Below are 22,079 nucleotides of genomic sequence, written 5' to 3' on the forward strand. Positions count from 1 at the left end.
CCTTCCTAACAGCGTTAGCACGCATAATGGACAAATCGCAATAAAATATGGTTCGTAGTGTTTAAGGATGTAGGTATAGTTTGTCAAATTTTGATAAAGTTTTTGTGCTTTTTATTGTTTATTTATTTATTTTTAAATATTTTGTAACCTATAATTATAGTGATGGTACTATTAAATTACATTGTCTTCTCTAATTTAGCCAACATAGCAACACATTGATTACCTTCTTTAAACGTGTACTTCAACTGATATCAATGGAAATCAGCAAAGAGAATGACGCAACCATAAACAAGAGTATGCAACGAAGGATTAGTTGAACTCTGATTTTGAATTAAAGTAATAAACCCCCATAGTCCCGCTTGCAAATTTGTGATACGGGGAATACGGCGATAAGCTCCAGCTGCCCAGTATCTCGAAGGAGCATCCCATTTTCAGCCCTCCCAAGATTAGCAGCCATTGCAGAACCATCCGTACTGAGTTTTACGATTAAAATGCATATATAATTGTCCCCCAAAGTGGATTTTACAGTTATGGATAAATAAACATATTTTCAAAATTTTTATGTAACTGAACGAATTACGAATTTACGATAAATTGTAGCAAAGTTAAAACCCAACCTTAGATCTCATATATATTATATAAGGTACAAAAACATTTAAGAAAACAATTTTATATGGAATGGTTACTTTTGTGACAAGTAGATTGTCACATTGTTTCGCACATCATCTTTTATATTATAAAACCGGATTCGTAATTTAAAAAATTATAAATTATTTAAATCACACCTTAAATAGTTAATAACACTTTTTAATATTTTAATATTAATTCATGTACAACTCAAAAAAAAAGAATTTTTCCTAATTAATTACAAAAAAGTTATTTAGAAAATTCTAATTATTTTTAAAATATTTAATTTGTGAAATGTTATGCATAAATTTCTTTTATCATCTTTTACAAAAAAAAATTATACAAAAATTATGAAATGATTTAATGTATTTTTGTTGAGGGGAAATGACTTTGACCGTTTTATTTCCTTACTTCAAGTAAAGCGCGGAACACTTAAATTTATTAAGAAAATATTTTATCATTTTGATCGAGGCCTAAAAGAACAAAAACATTATCATTTACCTAGGCTGATCAATTGATGTATCTCAATAATTTTAATTAATAGATGCATTGCAAGGGAAAGAAACTAGTTTGAAGCAAGACGAAAGATGAAGCCTACAATTTTTGTATATTGGTTGTAAATGATGGAAATGGAAGACCATCACAAGAACAATACAACAAATAAATAATTAAGCATAATTGACGTAAATTAACAAATTAATGGTTAAAAAAATCATACTCTTCAAGTACTAGCGTAATTATTCATTCATAAATTTACAACAAAAAACAAAATTTAAAAAAAAAGGGTAATAGTTCCTAGCCGAAAACATAGATCAGTTGCTTCAATTCCACTAAATTTCAAGCATTGATGATGACCTCTATATATTAATGGTAAGGAGAGGTAGCTTGGATTCGCGTCTTTCGTTTCTGGAGGAACCGTTGAAGCGATCTCTTCATGGAAAGTGATGTGTTTGGGCTATTCACCTGGGATTTTAACGTCGGCGACACCGGTTCACATCCCGTCGGACTTTTCATTCTTTCATCTCTTTCCCGGTTTGCTAATATTAGAATGGCTTTTGCCTGCAATTTCATGTGCAAATGTTTATTAACAAAACTGACCCACCAAATCCGTATATCATAACTCTCAGAATATATATATATATATGGAGTTGTTTTAGTGAATCATGTTCATGGATTTAGGATTCAATAAATTAATATAAGAGTTTTTAAATCTGATTTAAGTGTCATGCCATAAAATTCGTGGTTAATATTAGGATTACAATGGCAAATTATATCTGATTTAAAAGTATTTAAGTAACTAGGTTATCACAAAAAGTAGAGATTTTTATGATTCACAAGTGAAGAAAACGTGATATAACATAACATTTCCAGTAGTTTCAAAAATAATTTAAAAGTATTAATATAGAAATCTTCTTCGCCATTCTTTTGTTTTTCTTCATCCAACTCCAATGCATTTATTTCCTAAAGTTTCTCAAGTAAAACGGAATCCTAACCTGAAGCTCTGTAACATCAGATACGCAAACTCTTCCATTGTAGAAAATTGTTAGCTGTTGCTGCTGGGTTTCTGGGCTTTCAATTCTTGCTTCCATCCTTCAATCACCAAAAAATGAAAAAGAAATCAGTTATACTATTCATTTCGTTAAATACTTATCAATGCTGATGCGAAAACCGAATGCCTACAGCCTACATATATAAAGAGAAGGAAAGGGAAGTACTTACATGTCGTGACTGTCGCTGGGATAACTAGAAGGAAGAAGACGAAGTTCCAAGTTGCAGTTTCGTCTCATTTTTATATATAAAAAGAAGTCTGTTTTAAACTAAAGCTGCGATTAAAAGCTTTGGGTGGTTTAGGGAAGAAGCTGAAGAGATGGAATATAGAAAGAGAAGAAGAAAATGAGAATATGTTGGGGGATAAGATGAAGAAGAAGGGGTTAAATATAAAGGAAAGGTGGTGGGGTGGGTACTGAAAGCTATGTTAAACACGCGATGCACAAAAAACGCGACACACAATACAACCCATTAAGAAATCAAAATAAAACAGAACAGCTCTAAATTTCTTGAATTTAAGCACATGGAAAACGCTCTTCTTATTTCCTAACTTCTTTTTCCATTGTTTCACAAAGGTACAAAACGGCAACTTTTTCCTGTTTTTTCTCCTTTCTAATAAAACTACTATGCTAATCGATAACCTCATTTTCCTGATTTGCTTTTTTACAAGTCGGCATTACTTTTTTTAACAAGAATGTTTTTTTTTTCATGAAAATTAAATTGCCTTTTCATGTGTTGATAATGAAATTTTAGATTACAATAATCAGATAAAATGCTATATTTATACTTATCAGTTAATCCAAAATCAATAAATTAGACCTATTTTTAATTTTTTAATATTTTTATTAAATTAAAATTTTATTCAGTTCAATTTATTTAAATAAAATAAGAAAATACCGGCCTTGTGGAGGGGGAAATTTTTAATGATAGACAGTATTGACATTTACGGAAACGATGTATAAATTCAATTAAATGACACAGAAATGGGTTGGATTTTTCTTTTGGGGATGGTCTTTTGTTTAACATTTGGGTTGTGTTATTAATATTAGCCTTTCTAAGCTACCAAATTAACTAAAGAATTTGAAAAACCTCCGTTGCTTATAACATCATTAATTTTAGAGTGAGATTGTTTCATTAAAAACAATTTTTAAAGTTTAGATTGGTTATTTAGAAAAATTAATATTATGTAAAAGATTCTTTATATTTGGTAATTTTCTTGAAATCATTTTGTAAAATTCGTTGGATGTGAAACAAATATAACATAAATATATTTGCTACAAAATATTATAATAATATTTTATTTTAACAGTCAAAATTAATTTCTAATAAGATTGAGAAAAATATAATGTCGGTAATGACAATATATCGCAAAGAAAAATAGAAATAGAAAATAAAGAACACACAGATTTTACGTGGAAACCCTTTCGGGAAAAACCCACGGGCAGAGGAGAAGAAAATTCACTATATCGAATTCGAATTAATTACAAGAGGAGTAGACTATATCTATTTATAGGCTTGTAAACCTTATTCTAATAGGAGTGAAACTCCTTATTCTAATCAATATCATATACATGGAGTTTAATAAGATTTAAAAAACATTATTCTAAAATAAAATAAAAGAAGTATAATTCTATAGGAATTTTAGTTTTATTTTATTTTACCACTGTATTTTATTTAAATAAGGATTCAAGTCACTTAATTCTAACAATCTCCACCTTGACACGAATTCTTAATAAACAAGTTCTTCATCGCGAATTTTCAATGAACAAGTTCTCCACCTCTTCCATAAAACCCCTTAAGGGTTTATCTTCAACAATTAACACCAACCAAGTCTAAGCAATGCTCAAACTTGGTTATAGGAAGTGACTTAGTCATCATATCTGCAGGATTTTCATGAGTACTAATTTTGCTCACAACAATATCACCACGAGCAATAACATCACGAACAAAATGATACCGAACATCAATGTGTTTTGTTCTCTCATGAAACATTTGATCTTTTGTAAGGAAGATGGTACTCTGACTGTCACAAAATACTGTATTGATTTGAAGGTCTTCATTGAGTTCACTAAAGAGTCCCTTCAACCATATAGCTTCTTTACAAGCCTCAGTAATCGCCATGTACTCAGCTTCAATGGTAGACAAAGCAACTGTAGTTTGCAAAGTGGCTTTCCAACTGATTTCACAACCTCCGATTGTAAAGACATAACCGGTGAGAGATCTTCTTCTATCGAGGTCCCCAGTAAAATCAGCATCAACATACCCAATGACTCCATCTCTAGTTCTTCCAAACTGTAAACAAACATCGGTAGTACCTCGTAAGTATCTTAAAACCCACTGAACTGCTTTCCAATGTTCTTTACCAGGATTCGCCATGTATCTGCTAATTGCACTAACTGCATATGATAAATCTGGACGTGAACAAACCATGGCATACATGAGAGATCCCACTGCACTAGAGTATAGAACATGTGACATGTACTCAATCTCATCATCTGATTGTGGAGACAAAGCCGATGAAAGTCTGAAATGGGCTGCTAAATGAGTACTAACAGGCTTAGCATTCTGCATATTGAATCTGGAAAGAACTTTCTCAATGTACCCTTTCTGACTTAGATACAATTTACTTACTTTTCTATCCCTGAGAATCTCCATACCAAGTATCTTCTTTGCTGGCCCCAAGTCTTTCATCTCAAATTCTTCACTTAGTTGGACTTTGACCTTTCTTATCTCTCTTTTATCTTTCGCTGCTATCAACATGTCATCAACATAAAGGAGTAGATACACAAAAGAACCATCACTTTTTTTTTTAAAGTAAACACAACTGTCAAAGCTACTTCTCTTAAAATCATGAGAAGTCATAAAGGAATCAAACCATGGCATACATGAGAGATCCCACTGCACTAGAGTATAGAACATGTGACATGTACTCAATCTCATCATTTGATTGTGGAGACAAAGCCGATGAAAGTCTGAAATGGGCTGCTAAATGAGTACTAACAGGCTTAACATTCTGCATATTGAATCTGGAAAGAACTTTCTCAATGTACCCTTTCTGACTTAGATACAATTTACTTACTTTTCTATCCCTGAGAATCTCCACACTAAGTATCTTCTTTGCTGGCCCCAAGTCTTTCATCTCAAATTCTTCACTTAGTTGGACTTTGACCTTTCTTATCTCTCTTTTATCTTTTGCTGCTATCAACATGTCATCAACATAAAGGAGTAGATACACAAAAGAACCATCACTGTTATTTTAAAGTAAACACAACTGTCAAAGCTACTTCTTTTAAAATCATGAGAAGTCATAAAGGAATCAAACCTCTTATACCACTGTCTTGGTGACTATTTCAAACCGTAAAAGGACGTTTTCAGCAAGCAAACATAGTCTTTTTTTCTGAAACTGTAAAACCCTCTGGTTGTTACATGTAAATATCCTTCTCAAGTTCTCCATGCAAAAATGCAGTTTTTACATTTAACTGTTCAAGCTCCAAATCATGCATGGCCACAATACCAAACAAAGCTCAAATCGAACTATGCTCCACAACTGGAGAGAACACATCTGTGAAGTCCACTCCTGGAATTTGATTGTAAACCTTTGCAACAAGCCTTGCTTTATATCTGGGTTCTTCAACTCTTAGAATTCCCTCTTTCTTTTTAAACACCCATTTACAACGAACAACCTTTTTACCTTTAGGAAGTTTCACAAGATCCCATGTTTGATTTTTGTGTAGTGATTCCATCTCCTCTTGCATAGCAATCATCCACTTTTTTGAGTCTTCACAACTAACCGCCTCAGAATAATTAGATGGCTCTTGATTTGCATCTATATCTTCAGCCACATTTAAAGCATAAGCAACTAGATCAGCCTCGACATACTTCTTTGGAGGTTTAATTTCTCTTCTAGTTCTGTTTTTGGCGATAGAGTATTGTGGTGAAGAAGCAACTCTATTTTGAATTTTTGTACTGGCTTTAGTAGTCGACTCTGTTGTAGATTCTAGATCAACCTGATGCTCCATCTGCTTTTGATTTTCTTTATTGGAAGAGTCTTTAAGAGATAAGTTAGGTAGCATAGCAGTTTCATCAAAAATAACATCTCTGCTAATCACAACTTTTCTATTTTCAGGACACCATAACTTATACCATTTTAAACCAGCTTTATAACCAAGAAAAACACATTTAATAGATCTTGGTTCCAATTTTCCATTATCAACATAAGCATACGCAGGACAACCAAAAAACTTTAAATCAGAATAGTCAGTAGGATTACCAGACCATACCTCTTGTGGAGTCTTTTTCTCAATGGCAACGGATGGAGATCGGTTGATAAAAAAACATGCAGTAGAGGCTGCTTCTGCCCAAAAAGACTTTGATAAGTTGGCATTTGACAACATACATCGAACCTTCTCTATGATTATTTTGTTCATTCGTTCTGCAATGCCGTTTTGCTGTGGAGTATGACGAACTGTCAAGTGTCTCATGATCCTTTCTGACTGGCATAGTTTATTAAATTCATCAGAACAGAACTCTAAGATATTGTTTGTGTGGAGATATTTTATTTGCTTTCTTGTCTGTTTTTCAATCATGGTTTTCCAAGACTTAAATGCGGAAAACACATTGCTTTTCTGCTTCAGGAAGAACGCCCACACTTTTCTGAAAAAATCATCAATAAAAGTTAGTATATAATTAGCTCCGCCTCTCGAAGGCACTCTGGATGGCCCCCATGGATCAGAATGAATATACTCTAACGTTCCCTTCGCGTTATGGATTCCTCTGGTGAATCAAACTCTCTTTTGCTTCCCAAAAATGCAGTATTCACAAAACTTCAGTTTGCAAATTCCTTGCCCATCAAGAAGTCCTTTTTTGCTCAATTCTGCCATGCCATTCTCACTCATATGCCCTAGGCGCATATGCCAAAGTTTAGTAATATTATCATCTGACAAGGAAGAGGATGACACAGCTACATCACCAATAACAATAGAACCCTGCAAAACATATAACTTGGCAGTCTTTCTCTGCCCTTTCATCACAATGAGGGAACCTTTAGAAATTTTCAAAACCCCACTTTCAGCTGTGTATTTGTACCCTTTTGAATCAAGAGTACTCAATGAAATTAAATTTCTCTTTAAATCTGGAACATGTCGTACGTCACTGAGTGTTCTGACAACTCCATCAAACATTTTAACTCTAATTGTTCCAACACTTGCAATTCTACATGAAGCATTATTTCCCATCAACACAATACCTTCAGACATTGTTTCGTAAGTTGTAAACCAATCCCGATTGGGACTCATGTGGAAGGTGCAACCCGAATCAAGGATCCACTCCTCGCTCGCTTTGGAATTGTTGACAGAAGCGACTAGAAGTTCACCATCGCTGTAATCTTCTACAACATCAGCTTTACCAGAATTTTCTAGTTGTTTTCCATTTTGATTCGCAACCTCCCTTTTGATCTTATTCTGTAGCTTATAGCACTCAGATTTAATGTGCCATTTATTCTTGCAAAAGTTACAAGTTTTACCTCTGTTTGAAGACTTCGATCTACCTTTAGATTTACTGCAAGGATTCCGTTCCTGTGTCCTTCCACGATCATCATCAACATTCCGATCTTGTCTCCCACGAACAATAAGACCCTCTCCCTAAGAGTCAGTTTTAACCACAAGATGCTTCATATTATCATACGAGGTTAAAGAATCATAAACCTCATCAACTGTGAGAGACTCGCGGCTATATAAAATCGTATCTCTAAATGTTGAATAAGACGGGGGCAACGAACAAAGTAGAATCAGCCCTAGATCTTCCTTATCATACTGAACCTCCATGGCCTCTAAGTTTGAGAGAATTTCTTTGAACACTGTTAAGTGTTCGTGCACAGATGCACCTTCCTCCAAACGATGAGCATAAAGACGCTGCTTCATATGTAGTTTGCTAGTTAGAGTTTTCGACATACATATATGTTCCAACCTCTTCCATAATCTAGCGGCAGTCTTTTCCTTCATCACATCCTGCAAAATTTCATTAGACAAATGCAGATGTAATTGTGTTAACGCCTTTCGATCATTGCGCTTCTTCTCTTCTTCCGTCAAAGTTGAAGGCATCTTATCTACCCCTAGTAGGGCTTCCTCTAAGTCCATTTGTGCAAGAATTGCTTGCATCTTTATCTGCCACAATGCAAATCTGGTGTATAAAATCGTATCTCTAAATGTTGAATAAGACGGGGGCAACGAACAAAGTAGAATCAGCCCTAGATCTTCCTTATCATACTGAACCTCCATGGCCTCTAAGTTTGAGAGAATTTCTTTGAACACTGTTAAGTGTTCGTGCACAGATGCACCTTCCTCCAAACGATGAGCATAAAGACGCTGCTTCATATGTAGTTTGCTAGTTAGAGTTTTCGACATACATATATGTTCCAACCTCTTCCATAATCTAGCGGCAGTCTTTTCCTTCATCACATCCTGCAAAATTTCATTAGACAAATGCAGATGTAATTGTGTTAACGCCTTTCGATCATTGCGCTTCTTCTCTTCTTCCGTCAAAGTTGAAGGCATCTTATCTACCCCTAGTAGGGCTTCCTCTAAGTCCATTTGTGCAAGAATTGCTTGCATCTTTATCTGCCACAATGCAAATCTGGTGTTGCGATCCAACAGCGGAATTTCGTACTTCAAAGACGTCATTACCGTGATTGAGATGAACAACCCGGAAGCTCGGATACCAATTTGAGAAAAATATAATGTCGGTAATGACAATATATCGCAAAGAAAAATAGAAATAGAAAATAAAGAACACACAGATTTTACGTGGAAACCCTTTCGGGAAAAAACCACGGGCAGAGGAGAAGAAAATTCAATATGTCGAATTCAAATTAATTACAAAAGGAGTAGACTATGCCTATTTATAGACTTGTAAACCTTATTCTAATAGGAGTGAAACTCCTTATTCTAATCAATATCATATACATGGAGTTTAATAAGATTTAAAAAACCTTATTCTAAAATAAAATAAAAGAAGTATAATTCTATAGGGATTTTAGTTTTATTTTATTTTACCACTATATTTTATTTAAATAAGGATTGGAATCATTTAATTCTAACAAAGATAATAATTTATAACAATAAACATCATATATAAACTTAATAAAGAATATCTAATTTGATAATAATAAATATTATACATAAACTTAATAACAAGCCATGCTTAATTAAAACTTCATTTCAATTATATATTAGATATATGAGACTGAATAGTGATACATTAGAGTTAAAAGTGAAGCTAAGGATGATTTAAGCAAATACTCATATTTATAAAATTAAAATATTCATATTTTATATTATAAAATATTAATATTAATATAAATATTTTTTATATATATTAAGAATATTATTTTTAATTATTATTTTTGAATTTTATTATTAAAATAAAATTGTAATATTAAATATTTATTAAAATTTTTAAATAAATTATTATATTATTAAATATATGTTTAATAATATTGAATATTATCATATTTTATATTAATATTTAAATGTTTTTTAAATTAAAATAAAATATTATTAATAGTATAATAAATTTAGACTTGTTTCAAGTTTAGTTTTTATAGAAAAATAAATTTATTCATAAAGACGTTCTTTTTTATAAAATGATTTGTGCTTTTTCGAAAGGTCAATTAAGGGGTTTGTTTTTCGTTTACCTAAAAATTATTTTTCGCTAATTAATATATTTTTCATGAAATAAACATAAAAAATATAAAAATTATTTTATATAAGTTATTTTCTGTAAAATAATTGGATCCTTAAATGCTATGTAAATCTATTAGAAGTTAGTTTATATATATAGATGGTTAGAATAATGAAAAAAAGAGCCTATTTTTCTTCTTCAAAAAAAAACAAAAACTTATTATATCGAATGAAATTTAGATATTTTATAGTATAACTGAATTTAATAGCTTTATTGTACGGATTATAAGAAACGGTTGTACGAGCGTTATGTTTTCTGTTTAGCGACGATAAAATCCTTTTTGACTTTACATATTAACTACTATTACTTTTTACTTTTATCATGCACGTGTCACCATATTCACCATATATTTGTAATTATGGGGGAAGACAAAGAGGAGCATCCTACCTTTGCTCTTTAGGATCGTTTAGGTATTTACTATTTCGTATTGAAGTATTTAATTAATTATTAAAAAATATTTTGCTTCAAAAAAGTTGTTGTTCAATTTATTTTTAAAATCCCAATATATTTGTTGTGTTGGCTAAAAAAACACCCCCAACATATTAAAAAAATACCCCAATAAATAACACATTTTTATTATAATTAATAATTAGTTATTAATTAATGTTCTTTTACTTTATTGATTGGTTAGTAGTTAATATCTTTTTACTGTAATGATTAAGAATTAATTATCACCTCTCCACTCACTTTTTTTATCTCATTTAATTGTTAAACATATTTTTATTATTGTATTGTTATTAAATATTATAAGTATTGTCATTATTATTAAAGATATAAGTATTATTATTCAACATATTTTTTTTATTATAGGATTATTGTTAAACGTATAATGAATACATAAATACAAAAATATGAGCAAAATGTTAAAATATAATAAATTAATATTATTCAACAATAATCCTCTATAGTTATAACAGGTGTTTTGAGGTTACAAGGTTTCAGTTGTCTGTAAAATTCTAGACGTGACATATACATGGTTTGCCATCCAACTGTAGACATGGTAGGCATTGGGTAATCTCCTTCTAATTGTACCATCACATTATGATTATCATATACATGTGCAATTGTAATAGCATGATGATATTGAAAATGTTCCGGACCTCTCCAAATAGGAAAGAAAGTTATGTCACATTGCTTGGTTAAATAATTAAGGATCACCCCAAACCTGTTAGCAATTAGGACACCTGTCATAGGCATAACCATCCAGTGTTCTGCTGGTGCAGGCGATTGTGAGAAACATAGTGAATTACGTAATTCATCGATTCCATAAGTGAAAACTCTAGCATAGACATCATATGAACTCAATAACTCGTCTAGCAGTTGATGTTGAACATAGAGCCATTGATCTTCGCCATAACCATGACAAACAGATATTGCTCGGAATCCGTAATTTCCATCACCCCTGACATCTTGTACATGTGTGATGTAAGGGTGGAACATATCTGGAATTTCTTTCATTAGTGGATGAGTGCCACATGATTCAGGCATCCGGTTTAAGTCTATGAAGTCTGAAGCTTGCTCTGATGGCTCCTGGTTTAAGTCTGAAATTTCGATTACATGTGAACTATGTCTTGCAGGTACTTTGTTCAACTCTACCAGATCCAACCCAATAGATTTTGACGTGGTTGAATGGCTACGTCTTTTGGGAGCTTGACTTATAGAATTGACTCGTTTTTGTTGTTGTTTTTTCAAGGTTGGTCGTACACGCATATTGTTTTGAATTGTAGGTTCTTTAATGAGTGTTTTCCTCGGCTGGAATATATCTCTTAACTTTCTTAACAGAATTTTTTCCCCGGATTTTGACTACTTAGTGAAGTTTTCTTTGAACATTTCTAACTCACCGTCACAACAAATATCCTCATTTTCCACAGAAGTTGACGGTGATAAGTCAAGCTTCCTCCAGAATACATCTATTGAATCCAACGGAATACACTCACCTGCATTGAAATGCCATTAGTTTATAAAAATTCAATATATAAATAAAATTTAGAAAATAATTGTTAAATATACCACCTGAATTCAAGTAGATTGATAGCATGCAAGCGCATGGTAACCCACAACTATGACGTAGTTTACAACCACAGTTTGAAGAGTCAAGTTGATGTCTACTCGACCGCTGAAGTTCCCCTTCTAGGATATCTAGAGCTTTAAGTGCCACAAAACCCCGCAATAATCTGAAACACAGTAAGTTGTGTTTGAGGACAATTCTACTCTTTTCAAAACTTTCATATATCGAAGTAAGTTGAGACTTCACAATCTGATCGATACAAACAACAAATTTATCTAGAGAAGAATTTTTTGCACAAAGGTATTTCTTTAGCTTTGCATGCTGGCTCTTAACTCTATTCGTAGTTCGTTCTTCAAAGTTGAGATGCCGATCAATCCAGACCGATACAAACATTTCCTTATATTTGCTTAACCACACTTGATCTAGATATTTTAAAACACCTGAATTTATATAAATGTTAGTTATGTATAAAAAGTCTTCTAAAACTATAAACAATTATTTATAGAATAACGAGGCTTGTATCTGGATATTCGCTCAACATTGATTGAAGTTTTCTGTAGTTTTCGATGTACAATATCCACGTTAGAGATTCAACGAGTACAGTCCACATAGCACGAAAGGAGTCCCACTCATGTTGCGACTTGATAGACTGCCTACAATGCTTTTTAATATTTTCAGTAATGTGCCATCTACATAGTAACTGAGTGGCATTGGGGAAAACTTGTTGGCATGCATTCATCAGAGCCAACTCTCTGCCCGTCACAATAACACGTGGGTACATGCACTATTCTAGTGTCAACTTTAGACATGTTAATGCCCAATTATAGTTCTCCTCCTTTTCGTTAATGATGAAGGCAAAAGCTATACTAAATGTCTTGTTGGTTGAAGTCACGCCAACAATTTGAACAAAAGGCAGATCATATTTGTTCATTTTGTACGTTGCGTCTACAATCAAAACGTGCGGAAATGCACGCCATATATCCAATGATCGTGGATGAATGAAGAATAGATTTTCCAATTCATTTGAAATATTATTTACTGAAAACTCAGTAAAAAATTATTTATCATTCAAAAGCAACATAAGTGTAACACCCCTTACCCGTATCCAACACCGGAATAGGGTACGAGGCATTACCAAAACACATACACTTGTAAACATATTTAACCGACTTATAAAATTTCATCTAAATTAAAACTTTCAAAATAATTAACATGTTTCTATAACTTTTCACAATATATCCTCAAAATATTATAATCATAATAATTAGGGCATACGAGACCCGATACATACTCATGCAATTTAATGCTTCATTTCCATTTCATCCAATTCGCAATTTCTCATGCTCACAATTTAAATCATATCACTAACAATTTCCATTTAATTCACCTACAATTCAATAACATTAAGTTCAACACTAATACATATTTACCATTTAACTCAACTTTTATCGATTATACCATTCAATAACACATTTATGAAATTCTCAATTTTTCAATGAAAATATCACTTTAGCTTATATAACAACATCATCCTGGTATAAATACACTACCACTTATCCATTTACTTTAATTTTTTTGGGCCCATTTGTCACTTATCGTCATTAATCAAATTAGGGAACGGTAATGGAAAATTGAGTACTTCACTTTCACTTTACCACCATAGTATAACTATGGTCTTACATATGACCACTTATCACTTGTCCCTGATCAGATAAGTGTAGCTAGGCTACCACTTATCACTTTGTCACTTGATCAGATAAGTATAGCTAAGGCTACCACTTATCACTTTTTCACTTGATCAGATAAGTGTAGCTGAGGCTACCACTTATCACTTTGTCACTTGTCACTTGTCACTGGTCAGAATTACTCAAATCCGGCGTTCCGCTCATTTGATCATTTATTCAGTTTTCGCATTTTTATTTTATTCTCATTTCAACAATAAATATATCTCAACATACATTATATAACTCATGAAATTAACATTTAATCGTTGGATTTCAGTCATATGAATTTACTATTTCAATGCATAACTTATAAATTTAACGTGGCATAATCTAGCCACTACTTGGCCAAAGTCTAAGCATGTACGGTAAATATGTTAGCCAAATACACATATAGCATAAGCATTATAAGCATGGATGAGCACAATATTTGTTCATGTATCACGCTTACCAACATGTGTTAATTCGTAAACCATTCATGATATATTTTTTTTTCATGGCAAATCATATACCAAATATACCATACACACATTCTATGAAACTTTATTTTCATACATGAGTTTAGACCATGACCAATAATGTACAAATATAAGCATCATTTCTATTTCATCGTTTATCAATTATAATCAAGAATATAACCAATTATACACAATTCATTCATATACTTTATTGTCCTCCTCCTCCTCTCCATCCCACATCCCTGATGCATATAACACACTTAAATAGCATTATACATAATTTTACTATTCACTTATATTTAAATTCAAAGCTGTCTAGTCGAGTTACAGTCACTAAATTATTTTTATCTAGAGCTACAGAGCTCTAAATTAAGATCCATAAATTTTTCCCGAAACTAGACTCACATATCTTCTTACCATAAAATTTTCAAAATTTTTGGTTTAGCCAAATAGTACAGTTTATTCTTTAAAGTTTCCCCTATTTCGCTGTTTGACAGTTCCGATCACTCTTCACTAAAAATGAATTATCTAATTGTACAGAATTCAGATGATGTTTCTGTTTATTTCTTTTGAAAATAGACTCATTAAGGATTCTAAGCATATAAATTATAACCAATAATTATTTTTATTCAATTTTTTTATGATTTTCCAAAGTCAGAATAGGGGAACCAGAAATCATTCTGACATGGTCTCACAAAATTTATTATATCTTATAATTTACAATTCCATTACTTGCACCGCTTCTTCTATGAGAAACTAGACTCAATAAGCTTTAATTTAATATTTTATTCACCCTCTAATTCAATTCCCAAAATTTTTGGTGATTTTTCAAAGTTATACCACTGCTGCTGCCCAAATCTGTTTTAGTGTAAAATGTTGATTTCATTTTTGCCCCAAATTTCACAGTTCATACAATTCAGTCCTTGATCAATTAACCCCTCAATTAAGTTACATTTTCTCAATTAGTACTTTACCTAGACATTATAAATTATTTCACAACTATTGAAATTCAGAATTTCCACATAAAACTCTAACTTCAAACTCTTTTACTATTAGGTCCCAGACATTCACTTTCTATTCAATTCTTTCAATAAAATCAGCATATGAAAAATTTAAAGCTCTAATTTCATGCTAAATCATCATATACTTCCAGCATGTATTCATAGCAACTTTCAACTTCTTTCATAGAATCAAAAACTAATGAATACCATAAGTGGTCCTAGTTGTAAAAGTCACAAAAACACAAAATTTTCAAGAAATAATCAAGAATTGAACTTACCTGCAGTAAAAATAGGAAGAACCAGCTTAAGGAAACCCTTATATGGTGTTTTAGCTGATGAAAATGCAGAAAAATGAAGAGAAATCTAGATAATTCCACTTTGGTCCTAACTTTATTAAGTAAATTTTGCAATATTCCAATTTTGCCCTTAATTCTCCTGACTTTGTTGCTGATTTCATGCCTTTGCCGTCCAGCCCAAATAGACCTTGGGTCTATTTACCTTTTAAGCCCTCTTCCTTTTATCATTTAAGCTATGTAATTTTTCCAAAATTTTGCATTTGTTACAATTTAGTCCTTTTAGTTCAATTAATTATCGGAACTTTAAAATTTCTTAACGAAACTTTAATACTAACTTTTTAACACTCCATAAATATTTATAAAAATATTTATAACTCAGTTTAAAATCCTCGAGGTCTCGATACCTCATTTTCGATTCTAATTATTTTAATATTTATTTCTAGTGCACTATTCACTATTTCAAAAATTTTTCTAACTTCACATTTAACTTATACCCACTAAATTAATAATATTTTCTACCAATTTGTCAAATTTAGTGATCTCAAATCACCGTTCCGACACCTCTAAAAATTCAGACCATTACATTTTTCCTCGTCAGATTTGTGGTCCCAAAACCACTATTCCGACTAAACCTAAAATCGGGCTGTTACAATAAGAACCTGTATCGGAGTCTTACCGACATTCTGGGACGAGCGAAGCTTTTGCCGTGCATTGTATATGATTTTTAGTGTAGAAACGTTATTCTCGTCCTGCTCTTTTAGTGTCGATAATATGTCACGTGGTGTAACATTCTTACTCGTCAAATCAACCAACAAATTTTTTTCGTTTTCTTTCAACCGCCTTGCATAAGAATGTCCCTCCATATGTTGTGCAGGTGGATGGTTATGTTGATCACATATCACCCTCAACGTCCACCCATCATATTGTTTTAAATACGAACCTACCAATCAGAATTTACAGTTGGTCTTTTTGGTACCAGACTTTTTACTTGATTCTTTAAATTTGTATTCACCGCCACGGTCACAAATAAGTGTGACGTAAGACACCACACCAATTTCCTTTGCTTTTGATCTTCTCGTGACGATGATATAACCAAGAGAGAATGCAGTGTTTTGCACCCATTGCATCAACTCTTCACAAGACTCGAACACCTAAAATTTAAATAATTTTGTTAACAAATATTAAATGTTATGAAGATAAAAAAAATATTAACATCATGATAAATATTATACCTGATCGATAAAAAATGGTGATGTCGTCATAGAGATCTCATTGCCTTCATTTAAGTTACTTCCGTAAAAATTCGACATCTTTTGTTGAACACTACAAATTATGACGAAAAAATCAGTAGTTATAAAAATTTAAAACAGATTTTAATTTATACAAGAATTAATAAATAAAAAAGAAAAAAAATTAGAAAAATAGATTTTTATAAAAAACAGTTTAGAACAAATTTATAAAAAATAAAATTACAAATAATAGAGTGTAGTGAGAAGGCCTTACTTAATTTTGTTAATAATAATATGAGTTTACGTTAGGGTGTTGTTAATGTTCATCAAAATAAACATATATATAACTCTGCTTATTTATTGTATTAATTACAACAAAATTAATTTTTCCCGTTTTTTAAGATGTTGACTCTAATTTTTTGGACTAAAGTGATTACACTAATTAATTTAAGATGTTGAAAATGAAGATATTTGGAAATGTATTAATTAATTTCTTTGAACCACATTAATTTAAGATCTTGACTTTAATTATTGTATTAATAAAAAGACTTATTGAGAAAGACGCTCATCCAATAAAATGAGAAATGCTGTAATCAATTACATGAAAAAGGAGAATTAAGATATTTTTTTAATATGTTGGGGGTGTTTTTTTAGCCATGTTTCCTGAGTCCATGAAATCGTTGTTGGTTTATATTCAAAATGAGGGGAAAAAGCACTTTTGTCCAAAAAAATCAAATGATAACATCACTACTGGGTGAAATTTTCTCTTTTTTTGACATACAATGCGTGGAATTCAATGAACCCAATAATGACTACCATATGCTTTTTGCTATTATCACTTTCATTGAAAATACAAGCTATTCACTATGTTATTAATGGAATATAAAAGTATTAATAGACCCGAATTACATCGGCTCAAGATCCGATTTTTTTTAAAAATAAGACCTGGCTCATTTTATTGTTCAAAGAAAAGAAATTCTGTAACCAAGTTAAATCGGGTTGAGATTAAAAATTAAGCCCAAACCTCACCCAAGTTAAATTAGTGATTTTGTTGGAATTTAATATTTCACTATTGATAAATATAATGATTTATATAGATCAAAATAACACCCAAATCTGAATCTAAAACTTCAAAATATGGCATGAAAGAAAAATAAAATAAACATGCGATCATATTTATAACATCAAATAAAATGGGTTAGGCTTTGATACTTTATGCCATTTTGATTAAAGGAAAAAAAAAACGAGGAAAATCATGAGTTTAGACCATATACTATTATAACCAAATAATAAACGAGTCAATATTAAATGTAACAAGAATAAGAAAATGAGATGGTGTCACATTTTAACTGGTATGTAATATTAACAAGAAAATGATATGGTGTCAAATTAAATAAAATAACTGAGGATAAATTAGAAGATTTGAATTCATCATAATCTAAAAAAGGAAAAGAAACGCAAGATTGCATGGAAAATGCTACAACTCAGAAATGTTATTTTAAAGTTAGGGAAATCTTTATTGCATGAAATTTGTGGAAAACGATATTTGAATGAAACAGCTTTAACCAGAACAAAATTTAATATTTAAATTATACTTTTTGAAAGATTGAAGTTGAAAATACCAATATATTAATATTTAATTTTTTATTATAGCGAAATGATTTGATTTGATAACAATAGAAGCAGTCTAAAGAGAATATTAGAGCTAAAAGATTCATCCTACACTGAAATAAAAAAATTAACCAAGTCGTACTAAGCTGAAAAATAAAATAAATTAGGATAAATGACTGGTACCCCCCACATTTGCAGATGCCTTTTGTCAACTTGTTTGTATCTCGCATTGCTTGATTACACACAGCTGAAGACACCACCTTGATCACTAAAGTTCGCAAAGCCAAGGGTGATACTGCCACAGCCAGGATGTGTTGTTTTTATACCTAAAGAAATTTATTTATTATATTAATGGTAGTATTTCGTTCATATTGATTTTGTTTTTTTTTTTTTTTTGAAGTTACAACTTATAATCAGAATACTGACTGAACTCAAATTGACAAAATAGGATGCATTTCAGAATAATTATATTATCATTGTAATCAACTTGAAGAACCTGTAATATTAAGTCACTGTTAAAGTCTATGATATGCACGTTGGATAGACAATGGTCTATGAAGTAAAACAAATATTTTTAACATAAAATTCAAGCAGTAAACTTGACAGTCATTATATTTAGTCATTTAAGCTCTTCAATAGCTAAATTTTTCTGGTTATAAATTGCCCTAGTTCATGACAATTAATTACCATATCGATATCCAACACCAGTCTTGAATAGAATCATTAGTTCTTTTTTTTGGCATGCAAGCTCAACATTTGTTTGTAACAATGCATAATGGGCTCATAATGATGAGAACAAAGCTCACCCATAGCGTTCAACACCATGGCCATTTAGCATCTTTCCATACAAAAAATCGTTCCCCATGATATCTCTCAGCCTCAGTTGCTGAATCACTTCCTCCGACCTGCATGTGTTCATCTTTGTTCTGTCTCAATCCCGGACAGCATTGCAGTTTCCTATCACGATTCAAAGCTTCCTCCCTGTATGATGGGTTAGTGTACCTTGGATGTTGTATGAATGACACATTTTTCCACCATAATTTCAGAGCCTGAAAAAAAAAAAAAACAATGTGATCGAGAATGCGCACACTGATTAAATTGTAAAGCATCTAGCAAATGCATTTCAGTCCAAACTCCAGCAGGTTGAATGACTTGATAGGATGTACGTTCCTAATGGGAACTGTAAAACCAATGGCCACTCAACCTCTGGGGCATATCCAAATAAAACAGAGTCCAGCTGCAAAAGTAATAAACCAATCTTAAATTTCTAAGCAACTGGTGACAAACATTCAAAGTGAACCTTCTGTTGAAGGCATCCAAAAGCATAGTAGTTTCCACTCAAGATGCTATTTAGTAATGCTGATTATATCAACTCGGCACTCAGATCATAAGGCCGAGTCTAGAAGTGCAGAAAAGTTGCAACATAGGTGATAGGGCTTGAGGTAAGTGCATGTATTTACACATTAATAGCTTAGATGATCAAGAAACATCATCAGTTATAGTTCAAATAAACAATTGAATAAGCTTGTGACTAGCGAGTATGGTCCTCTTTCAAACTTGAAAAAAGCAGCTAACACCAAGGTTACTGATTGAAAGATGGCAAAAATTGCTAGCAACATATTGAACCAAGGTTACTGATCAAAAGCAGGCAATCTCATAAGATAATTCCATATTCAATGATGTTTTATTTTAAAGTAAAATGAATATGCAAGAATAAGAAACCCGACTAGCCTGCCCAATTGATAAAATTGATTTAGAGAAACAAAGGAAAATAAAAGTAGAAAAAACAACTGTATTTCTACTGACATTATCACCCGAAGGCTGAAGCAAATTAACCAAGTTGAGTTCATATTAAGGTCAAGAGCCCGACCCGCACTAGAGTTGAGCATTGTTGAGTTCCACTTACATGCCAATATATCCATAGGGCAACTTTATGAGGCATCAGCCAGAAATATAGTGTATGATCATGCACTGATTCCAGGGAGACTCTTTTTGCTTTCAAGGTGGCCAGAAAATAATCACCAAGCTCAGGGTGTTGGACGGAAATTGTAACTAGTAAATTTTGACCAGGAGCATTTGCTCTAAGGCTCCAACTCCCAAGCATATCCTGCACATTTTTTTCCAAAGATGCTTACATGGTTGGAGAAAACACAATTCTTGATAAAACAAAGGATGAAACAAGGAATCCCCAAATATTACACTATAGAATCGATGTCCAGATCGAATATCCAGAACATAAAAATTAAACCATCTACAGTCTACACCAATAAACCGCTATTTTCATATATTTTAATTGGCATGAAATTTATAGAGGAATTTGGCATCACTTGTTTATAAATCCAACAGCGGAAACAACTGAAGTCATTATGAGATGTGAACCTTCGCAAACCTTACTTTAATGGATCTCCCTATTGTCAGTCACAGTAGGATTCCGAGTACAAACAAATGCATAAGCACACCTGAACGCAACCATGCTTAATTTTATTTTTAGGCTTGCTTAAATGTTCTCTTTCCGTCTTTCATACTCGAATTTACTTTCACAGGGCAAACTATGTTTGTGTGGAGTGCCAACAAAGTTTTTGAGTTGACACCTTATTTGCGTTTCGCTAAATAAATTCCCAACCCCAACAAATTGAGCAAACTTCCGAGTTCTGAATGGTATGTGAAAATATATAGAGAGAGACACACGCACACTGCAAAATCATGAAATGGATGAAACTCGAACCTACCATGAAAGGGCTGACATGCAATGGTTTTGCCACTAAATCAGAATTTGGGTCGAAAACAAATGATACTCTTTCGCCCCAGGGTGTATTAGTCACCTAACACGTTAAATCAACAAGGATGTCAGCAACCGAAGTACTAAAAACTTTTCGTACAAAAATGGCGCTTTTCGTACTCAAAACTTTCTATAACGTAAATCGAAGTAATTTTTAAAGCAAAATTATACTAGCTCGTATTTATGTTTCCTAAAATTCTCCTCCCATTTGGGGGGAAATTCAACATAGAAAATACAAACCTCAGCAATGCATTTTTTCAGAAGCTTATCGGTTCCCTCCGAATCATAGCAGTAATATAAACTCAACGGATTTTGTTCATACCCCACGCTTGGAGGAATTGTTAGTAGAAAACTGTCGCAATAATTTCATCAAAACACTAAAACAATTGAGATTTCAAAAGAAAAAAAGAGTTGACAAAAAAGAGGGTAAGAAAATTCAGGAGCTTACACTGGGCCATCAGTTTTGGTAATCCTACGAGCCTCGTCGGCGGAGAGGTGGTCCGGTGGCGTGTTCGGAGCGTGATCGAGGTCGAAGAGAGCATAGCGGACGGAGTAACGGAAAGAGTGGCGGACGGGGCGGCGACGGTCGTGCCATACGGTACCTTGGTAGAGTGAAACGGGTTCAAATTGGGAGGTGGAGAGAGGAAGACGGTGGCGCATGAGGAGGAAGCGGAAGGGAAGGAGGAGAGAGAGTGTGAGGGAAGTGAAAAATGTGGATAGGATGGAGCATAAGAGATAGAAGACTTCCATTTTCCCGTTAAGAACTTTGAGTTTACTTGGTGGTTGGTGACTTCGTGTGTTTCACCGCTGCCTTTTGGATTGCTCGATGTTTCCACGTCTACTATATATAGCGTTGACACGTAACCTCCGATTGCTATCTTAAATTAGTTTCTCAAAAAATGGTTATGAATAGTATTTTCAGAAATAAAATATTTATTTTTGATATTTTTTATGAAGTAAAAAATATGTATTTAAATAATTTTAAATTTATTAATATTATAATACTTTAGTGAAAATTAAAAAATATTTATTATAATTCTATTAAAAATATATTTTTAATATTT

At 32.3% G+C, this 22,079-nt stretch overlaps 2 protein-coding genes across 3 annotated transcripts; both read right to left on the bottom strand.

Annotated features, from left to right (window-relative positions):
- Positions 1–1,217: 1,217 nt before the first annotated feature.
- On the bottom strand, positions 1,218–2,686 carry LOC107905968 (protein TIFY 5A). Its single transcript, XM_016832770.2, has 3 exons — positions 2,347–2,686; positions 2,121–2,217; positions 1,218–1,686 (listed from the first exon to the last, which is right to left on the bottom strand). The coding sequence occupies exons 1-3, from the start codon at positions 2,412–2,414 to the stop codon at positions 1,492–1,494; spliced, it is 360 nt and encodes a 119-aa protein (XP_016688259.1). The 5' UTR covers positions 2,415–2,686; the 3' UTR covers positions 1,218–1,491.
- Positions 2,687–18,231: 15,545 nt separating this feature from the next.
- On the bottom strand, positions 18,232–21,867 carry LOC107905967 (uncharacterized). Of its 2 annotated transcripts, XM_016832769.2 has the most exons (6): positions 21,464–21,838; positions 21,256–21,367; positions 20,966–21,058; positions 20,143–20,343; positions 19,043–19,285; positions 18,232–18,562 (listed from the first exon to the last, which is right to left on the bottom strand). In XM_016832769.2, the coding sequence occupies exons 1-5, from the start codon at positions 21,763–21,765 to the stop codon at positions 19,052–19,054; spliced, it is 942 nt and encodes a 313-aa protein (XP_016688258.2). In that variant the 5' UTR covers positions 21,766–21,838; the 3' UTR covers positions 18,232–18,562; positions 19,043–19,051. The 2 variants fall into 2 exon arrangements, with proteins under 2 accessions (XP_016688258.2, XP_016688257.2); XM_016832768.2 differs by lacking the exon at positions 18,232–18,562 and having other exon boundaries at positions 18,792–19,285; positions 21,464–21,867.
- Positions 21,868–22,079: the final 212 nt, after the last annotated feature.

The sequence above is a fragment of the Gossypium hirsutum genome, chromosome D05, assembly GCF_007990345.1.
Source record: "Gossypium hirsutum isolate 1008001.06 chromosome D05, Gossypium_hirsutum_v2.1, whole genome shotgun sequence".
In the NCBI taxonomy this organism is placed as follows: Eukaryota; Viridiplantae; Streptophyta; class Magnoliopsida; order Malvales; family Malvaceae; genus Gossypium; species Gossypium hirsutum.